The sequence below is a fragment of the Aphis gossypii genome, chromosome 2 (genome assembly GCF_020184175.1).
Source record: "Aphis gossypii isolate Hap1 chromosome 2, ASM2018417v2, whole genome shotgun sequence".
Classification (NCBI taxonomy): Eukaryota; Metazoa; Arthropoda; class Insecta; order Hemiptera; family Aphididae; genus Aphis; species Aphis gossypii.
This window is the reverse complement of record NC_065531.1, coordinates 44,982,275-44,997,850: the sequence shown is the minus strand read 5'-3', so window position 1 is coordinate 44,997,850 and position 15,576 is coordinate 44,982,275. Positions and strand designations below refer to the sequence as shown.

Here is a 15,576-nt window from a genome sequence, read left to right as displayed (position 1 = left end):
GAAGTGTACGACGGGAACCGTCGTCAAACACGTGTAATACAATATAATATAATATCGTATGGGGTAGTAGTCGATTTCAGAAAATTGGTTTTGAGATCTTCAAGATGATGAAAAATAAAATCGTTTGGGGTGAACAATTTTATTGCGCGTTCACACACTGCCGGAGGCGAGAAAACGACGTACGAACGAAGAAAAAACAACGAAATCGTCGAATCGGAAAAGAAATCCTTCGTGTAACATATTTTATAGTACACACGATAGGAGCGTGTGTCGGCGCACTCGCGGACACAGTATTAATGATTTTTGTTTCGGTTTCTACTTTTTTTTTTTTCATGTATGCAGACAAATAGACAATGCACTACGCCACTACGATACCGTATAGGTATGGGTATGCGTATATTATATTATATATATATATATATATATATGTACGAGAGCACATACACACACACACACAGAATCGTCGACTCTAACACCATCACTTCCTTTGCTTTGTACTCGGGCCCGAGAATAATATATAACATTCTTGAATACCTACCTGCAACACCCGAAATGCATACGAGTGTGTGTGTGCGTACGTATATTATGCTGTGTCCGCGACCAATATAATATAATATAATAGTTATAATAATATAAAATATGATGGAACACACCACCCCCGCACGACACCGCGGTCGGGTCTTTTTGTGTGATTTTTGCACGAAAAATGCATCGTCGGCTCCATTATGTGCGGAGCACAAGAAAAGAAAGGACGGAGACGACGATAATAATGTAATATATTATAATAATATAATGGTGCGGCGGTGTAGGACGTCGTGGGTACATTGGCAGGCAGATAATATATAATATACCCCCAAAAATATACACAATAATAACGAGACACGACCCTGCTGTTACGGCCAGTCGACGTCGTCATCGTGGGAAAGCGCAAAATATACAGGACGTGATGATAATATACGGGTGGAAAAAAAATTTGAAATAAAAATCGTTTAATTTTTTAACTTTATTCATATGAACACAATTTCATATTTTTATGATATAACAATGATTCATAAAATTTTAACCATAACATATAATATTTAACATAATCGCACATAGTCTCCCTACTATAATACCTATATAATATTTTGTATAATAATATAATATTGTATATAATTATTATTGGTTTTTTTTTTTTTTGCCGTAAGTCCCAAACGCGCGCGTCTCCCACAGTGGTTATTCCTATATATATATATATTAGTATACGGACGCGAACGGCCGATACGCATTACGAGATGGATTTTTCTCTTTTGCAAACGAATTGTCTCTTGTGGTTTTTGCGTTAGACAATGAACGAATATTACTGTGCGCGGGTGCACGCTGCACTCATCGGTGGATAACACACAACTCACCTACGTAAATATTGCTTGCACGCGAGTGCGTGTGTGTTACTGAGTGAACGTGTATCATGTGTGTTGGTCTAAATATTATCGCTATACGTCCGTAACCTACGAAAAAAAAAATAGCCTCACGACGATTCTATATAACAACTATAAATATATGTAAAATGCATATAATATATACGTTTCAATACACATTTCTTTATTCGTGCTGGTACGACAAAACGACACTATATATCATATTATAGGTGGACAAATTAAAAAAAAAAAAGTAAAAACAATCGATTGAATATGAATTACGTTTCTTTGATTTTTTTATTGTTTTTTTTTTTTTTTTTTTTTGTAGAACACGAGAGTAGGAAAAAAAGGCCAAGCGATGGAATATTATATTATACTCAAATGAATCTGTGTATGACAAAGTCGGGAGTGTTTTTACGCGATAAGTTATTATTTAGCAGTATTATATTAATTATAATATATTATTAATTATATTCATTAAGCTAACCGTATTATTTATAGTATTAGAAATAGTTTTAGTAATTTGCATACAAAATTATTCTTAACATTGTGGCTTATGTATTATAATATTATATTATTTTGTGCTTGTTTTTGTTTAAAAAAAAAAGATTTTATTCGATTTCGTTTAGCGAAAAACAGCAACAATTTGTAATAGGTAATTAATATAATTTTTGTTTATATTTACAGTCGTTAAACGCACAAATAAATTGTATAATAAAAGACAGCGATCTGCGCGTGTACATTTAGAAAAAGAAACGATCAAGTGTACGATTATTAGCAGCTTCCACGAGTCCTTCTTATTAAGTATATCAATGAAAATTTTCAAATTTATAAATTTAATAACATCAACGCATTCATAATAGTATTATTAAATAGACAACTCGGTGAAACGTAGGAAACATCATATAATTCGTGGACGTTTCCCATAAAAAAGATCCGTTTCAATACTGAGTATAGAATATATGATGTCATCTCGAGGGACATTTTTTTGCGCAAATCGCGGGCAGGTAAGTTTTACAAGTATTATAAAATATGTATATAAGTATATCAGTTAGTCGATTTTTCGCACGTCCTAATCGTCATAACAATATTAAAAATTAATTTTTTTTTCGGTAAAAAAAAATAACACGAAGAAAAATCGCGACCGATAAAAATCATTTTTCACTTAATGGCTATAGTAGTATAGTACCTAGTAATTTATCTGAAACACGGTTCGTTACGGTCGAGAATTAAAATGCACGTTAATAAATATTATTAAACATAATTTTAACTTTTTTCGAAAGTGATGCATAGTGAAAAATAGAAAAAAGTATAAAAAAAAATATACATAATATTATATACTAGTATTTGATAAAATAGTTAAATTCTAAAAAGTATTATATTTAAGTAGACATTTAAGAATGATAATTATACATAGGAACTAATGCGGGACAGGTTTATAGTTTTTAGATAGACTAGTCCGAAATTAGGTAGGAAAACAGAAACAGTTTATCAACCAAACCTAATATTCATATTAGACTAACTTAAACGACAACATTATAATTCATAACAATTACGTATATTTCAATAATTGTTGCTTTTCGCTTTCGCTGTCTCCTGGAGGAGTTCAATGGCCGTTTCGGTCTGAAACAAAAATAATATATATTTAAGGTACCTATACTGCTGTATGGTAAAGAAAACGCGTCGACCAGATACACATTAATGTATTATTATTTTTTTTTTATTTAAACTCACTTCTTCGTGAAGACGTTTAATCAGTCGAGCCTTGTCGGCTTTTAACTGGTCGATCACATCAGTCTGCTTGACCGTATAGCGATGTCCATCATTGAATTCTAATAGCGCTAGATGTGCATCTTTTTCGCTTATAGCCGATTCCAAGGCTTCTTGTCTGAAAAATGAAAATTTCAAATATAAAATATCATATAACATCTTTAGAGTTTAGACAAAGTTTAATTAGAAGGAAATTTTTCAACATTTATGTGCTTTGACAAAGTATTCAGAAGGTATTTTATTTGTCCTCGTAGAAATATTATAATATTATATGCATAAGCATTCCGGCAATTGTAAATTCCGCACGAAATAAACAGGTGAAAATAAGGTCTATATACAAAGAGGGGATTTGTAAATTCCACTCAGAAAAAAAATTATAATTTTTCAATCGTGGTATATGTGGGTATTCACGTTCAAACATTAAGACTTAGATGTAGAATATACAACCATCTCGGATATTAGAAATTGGACAATTAAATGTTTCAAATTAGTTTAAGATTTTCAGACTCTCAGATAGTTTCTCATTACTTTGGAGTATTTTTAATAAGTACTAAGTTAAATAACCACTTATCAACTCAATTTTCAAAATTAATGACGCAGTTTTTCCTCCAAACACATAGGCCATTGTTGTAGCGCATTTAAACAGAAAAATTATGCCATTTCCCATAATCTTAAGCAAATTCAATTAGAAAATTACATAAAAATAAAAAATAGAAATTAACAACATATATATATATATATAAATTCAAAATAAATATATATATAAATACTGCAATACCTATATAATAATATAAGTATAATGAAATATCTATGAATGATTATATAGGAAAACTTTTGAACTTCATTAATTAGAACTTATTACTCATATATACAATGTGTTTGTTTATTATAGATTTTTGTGGACAAAATTTTTATGCGTTCAATTATTGAGGCTATTTTATCATATTAAATTGTATGAATTATATGGCGTGTTCAAAAGTATTATTAAACAAAGAGAAAAATAAGATACGGAAATGTGCCTAACAGCTAACACAAATAACTTCTAGCTAGGGTTAAAATATTATGTAACACTATTATTATTATATTTAGTTCTAAAAACAAATCTCCACAATCAGCTGACGTTAAAGAATAGATAGTTTATCTACCGATGATACGGCAAACTGAACGAAAATTATAATATATTATAATAATAACACCTAAAGATATTTTATTCCTTATTATCCGATGATATCGACCAAACGAACGATGATGGTACATGTATAATAATAGTAGGTATATATGTTTTTCTCACAACCTAAATGCTAAAAAATTATATTCGACGTCTGCAAGGTCTATACCCGCCGTGCCGTCCGCGTATTTGGCCGAGTTGCATTATTTCTGATGTACAACGACAGTTGTTGTACGTATTAGGCGCGTACGGCGACTATATTATTATATTTATTGTAACACTCTATTGTCGCGTCACAGCACGCGATCGTTGGAGATACGTGGCCGCCGAACAATGGCAAAGGGTCACGGTTACAGAATATTCCGGACATTCCGTCACCACACGTCCGACTCGAGTTATTTCTCTTTTTTTTTCGTGATTTACCGATAAGGTCGACGATAACAAACGTCGTCACCCCGACTAGCGTGTTGCAAAGTCGCACCACGACGACGACTATATGCAGAATCGTCAAAGATTGTTCTATAAAGATTCCGATCAGTTTATAATATAAGTATACCATACTCGTCTGTGTACGCTCTACGCGTTTGCAGGAGACCTTCAAAGTCTTTGACTTAAACCGTCGATATATTATTATCGTTCATACGTTTATAACGCACCAGAAGTGTGTCAATGTTTCATAAACAAGACTTCAAAAAACGCGAATTATACTTTCATTGTTTTGTAGTACGAGGGTGGTAATAAATCGTTGTAACACTAAGTAATATTCGCTTGCGCGTAATTGAGTTTTGGTTTATTTTTCGAATTTGCAATAGTGTGTCGTCGTCAACCATATAATAGACCAACGCGGTAGGCCGGTACCAGGCACCATCCATCCGTCTCACGTCGGTAAGTCTGTGTTAAATTTCAGTCCCGACATGAGCGAAGGGTACACGAGAAACACCCACGCACCAAATTCACGTGTGCACTGTTTTCAAGATCGAAAGTGCGCGTTGGGTCGTATTTTCATTATAAGCATGTGTTCGAGTGTCGGATTTCATTGGCAAGCTATGTTTGTATTATAATAATGAATTTTATTATTACGGCCGAACTATATACGCGAGTGCAACCTACTATGGCTACGACCAAATCTAAACCATTGTATGACAAGCTTAAATTTTTAAATTATCGTTTTTTTTTGTTTGCAGTAAAAAACCGAAAAAATACAATGTGTTATATACACATACTGCACACATACAATATATTATAAATATACAGATTTTCGAATAAATATTATTGTAATTTGATGAATACATTTTTATGGAGCCGTTAAATCAACATAAAAATGATAATTAATCATACATATTAGAAACGTATTAATACATATTTTTCACGTTTTTAATGGGTACTACACTGTTGATATTCAAAAAGAGGGATAAAAAGAATGATTGTAGTAAAATTAAATCTTTTTATACTGGCTCTAAGAAAATACTAAATAATATAATACTTTGACTAATTTTATATTTTTGGGCTATTTTTAAATAATTATTTATTTCATACAAGCTGCAACTATTAATTTTTCAGATTGTCTTATGTGTGTTAAATCACTGGGGACAAATATATTTTTGTTTTACTCAATTACCTCAACTGTGATAACTCTTGAAGTTTTTTTCGTCTTTCAGACTGAAGACTGAATAGCTGTTCTTCTAACGCCTCCAGTCTCTTGTACAGCCCACGACAATTTTTGCATTGGTTTTCTGCCAAAGACAATCGCTCTTCCAATTCACAGACCTATTTAAGAAAAACAGTCATTATTATTTTTCTATATAGTATATTTTCAACTTATTATAATTTTGTTATAAAAAGATAATCTCTTTAAAAAATATTTTTAAGACTTACTGATCCACTAAGATTGAATAAAAATATAACCATAACGAAAAAAAAAATCATTACACTAGTTTAAAAAATTAAATAAAAAAAGGGTGGTCAAGTGAGTAACGCTCTGCTGTATAGTAGGTCATTATAATGGATTTATTAAATTTGAATCCAATGATAGGTATCATTGTATATGAAATCGATTCTGAACGGAAATGATTTGTCAGCCTAAGATATATTTTCCAATGGGTGGTGACTGGTGAAAAATGTGGTTTATGTTTTAAGACCTGAATACCCCAAAATTAAATCATGTAAAGAAAATGCCAATTTAAACAACAACTAGCGTGTGTTTCAAGTTTCTACGACTAATAATTTTTAAATTATAACAAAAATCTAAAATTATTTGATAGTAAATCGTTATTTTATGAGTGAATTTTGGATTTCGTAAAAGTTTAAACTAAGGATAAAATTTTTTTAATTGGCCAACGTTCAAGTTCTTTTATAATTATTATGAGACACATTTATGGAAGATCTTGTATTAAATTTTCAACTCTTAGCTACTTATACAACATTTTTAATAAATGTCAACTACAAAATAATTTGCAAATATTCATGATTTTGACGAATTTCATAAAAATTTGAAATTTAAACGCTTATAAAAAAAATTGTGACTAACGATTTTTGATTTTTTTTTTTTAACTACAATAAGAACAACTTATAAGAAACATTGTGTTTATGTCTAATACATCTCAATAATATGTAACACCGTAATAGTTCTTGTGATAGGCAACTAAACATACTCACACAAATATGTGTTTGAAACTTTGAAACCATAATATTATTGTTATAACATATTTTACAAATCTATTTCATTATTTATTATTTTGAGTAAAGTGATTTAAATAAAAAATAAAATCGTTAAACAATTTTACACAGTATTATTATGACAATTATTGTTTTAGTTATAAGTGTATCATCTATTACAATTATATTTTTTAAAATGCATGATATAACTATTTATTTTATTATAAATGGACCTCTTTGTATTTGTTTGTGATAATTTACTATATTTAATACCTGATCCTGAATGTCCTTTCGTTTGATCTGCTCTTGGAATAAGTCTTCTTCGCGTTCCGATATGATCGTTACGCTTTCTTTTAGCGCTTCTTGTAATTCTTCAATGTGATCGTTTTTAAGTTGTATTACGTCCATTAATTCTTCCAGTTCTTCAGCGAATTTACGTTCTAGTTCACATTTAACGTGTTCAAAGTTACCGAGTAGCGTTCCGACGTTCTCTGGTAGGTCTATATTCTACGGGATGGACGTATGGGGATTGGAGTAATAATAACAAAAAATAAATATAAAAAAACAAAACAATGGTAACTACAAAAATAAGAGTTCAACAGCTGGCCCTTCTTCTAAAACAATTAACCGGATATAACACTTTCTTTCCTTTGGATTAAATAAATATTTACATTATCATAATATAATATAATTATTAAGTATGAAATTAGTTCATTATTAAAAACCGCAGTAGCGAATTCAACGAGGTAATATTCATGTATGTACAATTTTTGTGATATAAATAAAAATAAAAACACAAAAAAATAAAATGAAACGAAAACAATTATTTTATAATAGTTAGTAAATAAATTAGTTTTTTCAAACTTAACTAAATTGTGACAGCACAAACGGTTTAATTTTTATAATTGAAATAAGTCTTATAATGAGATATGATTTAAGTAAAAAATAAAACAAATTAAAAAAATAATTATTTGTTTTTTTTTGTTTATTGGAATAATCCTTTCAAAAAGGTCGCAGGGCCAGGCTGTGTACGCAAAAGTAAATAAAACAAAAAATAAAATATAAAAAGTGGAAAGATCAAGGAAAGGTAAGATAAATAATTTTGGGTTAGTACAATTGTTATTATGATAGATAAAATATACAAATTATTATAAAACGACGCCATACGACCTATTATAGTTAACTTTAATTGTGTCGATGAGTATTGAGTAGGTATATACTAGCTATTTTAAACACATTATGTACTTTTCATTCCTACGTTTTATACTTTTATGTAGATTATTTTGTATTTTATACTTCATTTGTATTAATTGATTAATACAAACAAGAGAATAAAATACATTTTTATAGATATTTTAAAAAAATTTGTTTTAGTGCTATTTGAATATTTTTTGGGGATGTAGAATTTTTGAATTCTTTACGTTTGATATGACTAAAAATGTTCTAATGAATGCCGTTTTTTCATTTTTATTTATATTATGAAAATATAAGTTTGCATTCTTTATTAAAACCTCTTACTATAATACAAAAAAAAATGTTAATACATATTTTACATTATTTACCAGCATATTTTGTATGTGATATTAATGAATAATTTTTATTAATTATTATTGTATAGTACAATCACGATTTAAAAAAAATTGTTATTGTGTAAAAAATAAAAAAATACTATGATAAGTAATGTACCTAATACCCATTTAGTTTTAATTCCAGTAAATTTAATGACGCCCATCTTAAAAATTTTTAGTTTCATTAGTTTTAAATATTTTAGTTGTTATTTAAGTAATATCGTTTAAACTCAAGATAAATGGACATTTTGTAAGTAAAAGCATTTATTATGTCTATTAACGGCGTCGTTTTCAAATTAGCTCATTTGACGTTACCTCTTCGTCTTTTTTCGGCTGTCTTGAAGTATGTGATTGTTGCTGCTGTTGTTGAGACGACGGATGTGGAACTCTCATCTTAGGTTGTGCATTTTTCAAAGCTCTAAAAATATTTAAATAAATTTAAACATGATCACGAAGTAATTACAATGTGTATAATACGTACTCTTGCAATTCTCTGATTTGTTTTTCCTTTGCATTTTGTTCTTCCTGGCCCATTTGTACTACTTGTAGCAGCCTTTCCATGTCTGTCTGCGATCTGCTCGCTTCTTCCTTAGATTTTTCCAATTCTTTTTGTAAACTTTCAATCTGACTTTGTAATCTTTTAATTACATCACTGTCACCGGCTTGCGACTTGCCCTAAAAAATTGTTATTTTAAAAATAAAAAAATCACCTTGAGACGGTTCACAACTTACTTTGTTGATTTGAGACTCCAAAAGATCCAAATTTTCTTTTCGTTTCTTTAATTTAGCATCCAATTCCGCCACATGTTTTTCTTTTTCTTCTAACTGTCTCGATCTACCATCGACACTTTTTCTAAGTTCTTCAAGTTGTCGACGTTGTGCTTCTAATTGTCTTTTCTGTTCCTCTAGTTGTGCTTTCAACGAGTTTGTTTCTTCGCTCGACTTAGATGCTATTACATGAGCTTTTTTCTGGGCTTCTTGTAATTCAAGCTAATAATAATAATTAACAATACATTAGTATGTATAAAATAGTATGAGTTATAAAATATAAAATAGCAGCAATAAACGGGAGAAAAAAATAATAACAAAGAAGAGTAAAAAGTTTATTAAAATAAAAATAATATTAGTATATGGAAAATAATATGAGTTATAAAAAATTTAAAATAGCAGCAATAAACGGGAGAAAAAATAATAACAAAGAAAAGTAAAAAGTTTATTAAAATAAAAATAATAATAAATAAGTACATTCAAATAATAATAATAATAATAACAATAATAATAATAATTCATTTTTATAATAAATAATAAAATCGGAATGAAAATAATAAGTATAAGGTAGATATAAATCAGTTGGCCAACCTGCTTTTTCTCAAGTTCGTTTCGAATCTGTTGATTTTGATGTGATACTTTATCTTTTTCTAAAGCAAGGTTTTTGAGCTCACTCTGAGTATGATCTAGTTCGTCCAACAGTTTTCTCACGTCTTCCTTCAAAGCATTATCGTTTGACGTTGCAGATATTTGAAGTTGTTTTTCTAATGTGGCAACTTTAGCAGTATATTCATCTGTTTTTCGTTTACTCTCTGTCTGAAGGGCTTGTAGTTGTTTTTTAAGCTCGGCCATGGCAGTTTCTTTAGCGTTTATCTGTTGTTGTGCTGATTGCAATTTCTTTTGGAGTTCTTCAGTCATCATGCGTTGCGCATCCATCGATTTCTGTAAATTAGTTCTTTCACTATCAACACCCTGGTCACGCTCTCTTAACGCCACTTGCATTTGTTGTATTGCCTGCTGAAGAGTTTTCGTTTCTTGTTCTTTGATTGCTAAGTTTTGTCTACAAGTATCCAACTCTTTATCCTTTGTTCTTATTAGATCTCTTAATCGTGAAGAGTCTTGCTCGTTGTTTTGTTTTGCATTCGTGTCTTGATTTCTGAGTTCAGCCTTTAATCGTTTAACTTCATCCTTTTCTATTTCTAAACTTCTTTCGGAAGCTTGCAACTTGTCTTGGCATTGTAACAACACCGACTGAGACTTCTTTAACATGTTTATTAACTCATCTCTCTCAGAAGTTACTTTTTTCAAGTCCCCGTCAAGTTTAGACATTTGTTTTTGTGATTCTTCCAAACGTCTTTCACTGTTCTTCATCTGTTTTAACAACTCTTCTCTCTCTGTTAGTATGATACTAGAGCTATCTAGTCGTGATTTCCATTCTTGTAACTGTTTTTCTTTAATTTCAAGTTTTTCTTTAAGAATTTCTTTTTCTCTTAACGCTTGATTCAGATCTTGTTGGACCTTAACAATATTTTCTTTTACGTGAAGTTCAGAATTAGATAAAGACATTTGCTGTTGCTCTAGTGCTCGTTTTACTTGATGTAGCTCAGTCTCTAATTTTAATTTCTCTTCAGAAATCCTATGACATTTTGCTTGACTTTGTTCAAGGCGGTCTCTCAATCGATCTTCAGACATTGTGCGGTCAAAATCTCCAAAGTCTTTACACGTACTCTGTGATCTTCCTAATACTGGTTTATCTCTCATAAACCTATCGTAATCTCTTTCTGGTTTGAACTGTAATAATTCAGCTTCAACTCGAACTAAATCGGTTTTTAATTTCTCATTTTCTTTCTTTAGTTTATCTACATCCATTTGGGTTCTATAAAGTTCCATTTCGGTTTTCTCTTGTGACTGTTTGGTTTTTGCATAACGATCTTTTGTTCTTTCTAGGTCAAAACTATTTTGCTCTCCAACTGTAGCAATTTCTATCCTTAATTTGTCATTATCTGTTACTAGTTTGTCACATTTCATTTGTAACTTTTCGTGATCTAATATAAACTTTTCATTTTCTTTTTTAAATTTAGAATATTCTGATTTACTCTTTTCCAATTCCATGTTTATATCATGTATTTTATCTTCTAATTTCTTACACGTTGACTGTAGTTTCTCTGATTTTTCCATTTCTTGAGTATATTTAGTTCTAAACACCTCCAATTCTTCTTTCATTCTTTCTTGTTGTCTAACTGAATATCTTTCAGCTTCATCTCTAAAAGTAGACGCCTGTGTTTTATATAATTCAATATCTGATTGTGACTTCTTGTAATCTATCATTAGTTTGTTATACTTTTCGGACACTTTTTCTAGTTCAATTGAAAGTTTATTTACATCTTTTTGTTGGTCTTCGAGCAACACTTGTGTTTTAGAAACTTGGGAATGAGCTCTTTCCATTTCGTATGCGTTATTCATTGCTTCTGTCTGTAGCTTATCTCTTTCTGCTGACAGCCTTCTTACGTCCATTTGTAATTTGTCACACCGTTCTTTCATTATGTCCAAGTTATTCATTAGATGGTCTTTTTCGTCTTTGAACTTGTCTTCTACATCTTTGGTTCTTTCTAATTGTATTACTAGTCTGTCATATGATTCCTGTAACTCTTGTATTTCTGATTTGGATTTCCTTTGATCATCTCTAGCTTTCATTGCATGTAGTTGTAGTTTTTCCATTTCTAATTTAACATCATCTCTTTCATTCTCGGCAATTTCTAAAGATTTCTTTACTTGATATAGTTCATTTTGTAATCTAATAATAATAATAAAAAAAAAAAAAAATGGAAATTATATTATTTGTTATACATGTATATCTATTATCATATAATTGTTACCTATCATATTTTTCCATAACTCTATCCAACTCATCTTTCGCACTATTTTTGTCTTGTACTGCTTCATACATTGCTTTCTGACACTTTTCTACTTTTTCTTTTTGCAAATCAACTTCATTTATAGCATCTTCCTTTTCAAGCTGTAAATATAAAATAAAATACAGTTTTGAATAGTTGACAATAATAGCTATTATAAAATAAAAATTCACTGTAAATCAATTTTTACATTATACTTTAATGCTTATAAATTTTAAATCAATTTGTATATACTAGTATGTGAATTAGTTCAAGTTAAACTAGGAGTACAAATATTTTAACCCATTAGATTGAAACACTCAATTTATAATTGAAAAATTTTATTAAAAAATTGATTGCTTAGTATCATAGGTTAGGTACCTGTGTTTTTTTAAACATCGATTGTGCTTTCTCAAATCTTTCTTCGGTGAGATCAAGTTCAGCTTGGATTTTTTCTTTTTCTCTTTGGTATTTCATTATTTGGGAATGGAATAGATCGGCGTCATTTTTATTTTTTTCACTGTCGTCTAATAATTGATTTTTTTCTTTTTGCAGTCTGGCTACCATTGACTAAAATAATAAAACAATATACATTGTTATAATATATTTATTTTAATTACTACATTATATTTACTTGGCTGATTTCGTATTTAGCCTTTAAATTTTCGAACTCGCTTTGTATAGTTTCCTTGTCTTTTTGTAGACGTGCAGATTGTCCAAGTGCTTTGTCTAGTTGTGTTTGAAGATTAGTAAGTTCAAACGTATTTTGTTCCTTTTCAATATGCCACTAGATAGAATATAAATAATTAATATTGGTTTATTTACAATTTAAATGTATACTATTTATGAAAAAATGATAAAAAATTTATTATTGTATGTATATTTTAGATTACCTTTCTGAGTTCATTCGTTGTCTTATTTAGCATATCTTGTACACGATCGGTTTCTCTTTGTGCATCGTCCAACATCATTTGTAATTTTTCTTGCTGAAGTTGTGCTTTTCCTAATGTACTCTGAGATCGTTCTAAATCTTCTTTAGTTTTTTCTAACTCTACCAAGGCCTTTTCTCTTTCCGCGAGAATTCTAGTTACACTTGATTGATTACGCTCGTATTCATCCTTGACATTATTTATATCACCTTGGGACTTTTCTAGTTTTGTTACTAATCTATAAATTTCGCCTTGAGACATTTCATGTTTTTCCTGTAATGCCTTGATCTCACCCATTAGTTTATCATTATCAGCACGAGTTATGCGGAGATCTGCTTGTGCTGCTCTCAAATCTGCAAGTGCTTTGTCGGCTCTATCTTGTACTCGGTCCATTTCTTGTGATTTGGTTAGCGTGCTTCTACCGAATGTCGTCTGTGATAACTCCAAATCTTGCCGTAGTTGGGCATTTTCCAATTCTAATCTAGCGAACTTCTGTCTTGTATACTCCCAATCTGCCCCACTTCTATTCACTTCACTTGACGCTTTTTCTAATTCAGCCTTTGATTTTCCTAGTTCGCTTTGTGATTGTTCCAATCGTTCTTCTAAACGACTTTTCTCAGCATTTGCTCTATTCAATCGAGTGTGAATCTTTTCGACTTCGCTTTCTAATGCATGAAGTTTTAATTTGAAATCAGCAATATCCCTTTCATGTAAGTCCCTTTCTTCTTGTCTATCTTGTTCAGCTCGATCTCTCTGTTCTCGCAATTGATTCATTTGTTTTTCTTTGTCACCTATCGCTTCTTCTAAACTTGTAACCGCGCCTTCGGATGAGCATTGATGCGCTTGAAGTGACGCTAGTCTTGTTCTAGCCATTTCTACTTGGTTGTCTTTCTCTTTCAATAAATCTTCTAAATTTTCAATCTAAAATGTTTAAATAGAAAACATAAGTTCTAATAATAGTAGTTACCGTAAACGTTTCAACAAATCTACTCACAATAATACTGTGGTGAATATAATAAGCCGAACAAAATAAACCATTGAGCTTTATTGTGTATCAAACAACTAATAACGAATAAATAATAAAAAATACATACAACAAATAATAATACCGATTACTGATTTATGATAACTAAATACAAATTATAAATAAAAATAAATACAAAATATCTAATAAATAAATTATAAATGTGTAATAATCTAAATGTGTACATACTTTTCTTTGCAAAACGTTAATTTTTCTATCCTTAATATCCACGTGATCCTTGAGCTCGTTGATTTCGTTTGTTACTCTATTTTTTTCCTGAGTAGCTTGCAAAGCAGTTTGTGTTTTTTTCTCAATTATACGGTTTTTTTCTTCTAGTCGCGAGCGTAATTCTTCAACCTGTTAAAATTTAAATGATTTAATTATAAACGTTTTAAATCAACAAATTTGTCTTTGAAACCCATAAAAGTGTCGTTTACGAACAAACAATTTTATATAGTGAATTTTTAGTGTAATTCCTACCATGATATTATTATATACTCTAAAACGACTATAGTAATGCTTGTCGTAATATTGTTTTGTGTTGTAACTTTAATAATATAATAATTTTGCACAGTGCAATAAAAATTGTATGAAAAGTAAAGAGAGATAGAAATAGAGTAGTACAATCATGCATAAAATAAAACCATTACAAATCCAGATTAAACGAAGACCGATAAAACTGAAACGAAGTTGAAAATATATAAAATAATTTATTAAAAAAGACATTCATTTTTCATTGTATTTATAATTTAGGCAATTTTGATTTACATTATTTAATAGCTAATGTAATTCTTTGTTTTCGCATAATTCTTATTTAAACGTATAGTACCGGCAAATTAAGACCACGCTTGATTTTTAAATCGTATAACTTATTTTTTTCCCTTAAAAATCAGTAGATAAATAAAAATTATTTTTTGTCATTATATCGACATTCTTTAATATGTATTATGTTAAATTTAGAACTTTTATAATAATAATATTATCACACAAGAGATTTATTACAGTTTATAATTATTATATTAGTACTAAAAACATAAAACATGTATGGTTTTATATTTATTTTTAAAATGATAATTATTAAATAATATTATATAGGTATTATGTTTGGTATTTAATATAATATATATAATATATACGCATGTATTTATTTTATATTCGATACATCTATATATACAAGTAAAATACTTCATATAGTAATTTAAGTTAAGACGTATAAATTACATCGTTTATAAATTAAAATTTATTGTGGTTTTAATTTATAACGAGATGAGAACATTTTTTTTAATAATTTATAATATACAAAGTAGATATAAATATAGGTAACTGCAATACTTGGTAATTTGAAAAATTAGAATTTCAACTATTTACAAATGTAATATTAAATACCTAAAGTTATTGATAAAATA

General features: G+C 29.4%; 1 protein-coding gene across 11 annotated transcripts in view; it reads right to left on the bottom strand.

Moving 5' to 3' along the window:
* Positions 1 to 985: 985 nt before the first annotated feature.
* The window catches only part of LOC114120707 (centromere-associated protein E), a 35,678-nt gene continuing 21,087 nt past the window's right edge, over positions 986 to 15,576 (bottom strand). For 10 of the 11 annotated variants that reach the window (XM_050201857.1, XM_050201860.1, XM_050201858.1 and 7 more), the window contains 13 exons: positions 14,360 to 14,527; positions 13,111 to 14,067; positions 12,852 to 13,004; positions 12,599 to 12,787; positions 12,203 to 12,342; positions 9,918 to 12,120; positions 9,291 to 9,548; positions 9,040 to 9,233; positions 8,874 to 8,976; positions 7,264 to 7,497; positions 5,954 to 6,102; positions 3,132 to 3,285; positions 986 to 3,020 (listed from right to left, as the gene is read on the bottom strand). In XM_050201857.1, the coding sequence (XP_050057814.1) occupies positions 2,961 to 3,020; positions 3,132 to 3,285; positions 5,954 to 6,102; positions 7,264 to 7,497; positions 8,874 to 8,976; positions 9,040 to 9,233; positions 9,291 to 9,548; positions 9,918 to 12,120; positions 12,203 to 12,342; positions 12,599 to 12,787; positions 12,852 to 13,004; positions 13,111 to 14,067; positions 14,360 to 14,527 (4,962 nt within the window). In that variant the 3' untranslated portion in view covers positions 986 to 2,960. Of the gene's footprint in view, positions 3,021 to 3,131; positions 3,286 to 5,953; positions 6,103 to 7,263; positions 7,498 to 7,794; positions 8,015 to 8,873; positions 8,977 to 9,039; positions 9,234 to 9,290; positions 9,549 to 9,917; positions 12,121 to 12,202; positions 12,343 to 12,598; positions 12,788 to 12,851; positions 13,005 to 13,110; positions 14,068 to 14,359; positions 14,528 to 15,576 lie in introns of those variants that run through there. The other variant, XM_050201867.1, reaches the window with a different exon arrangement.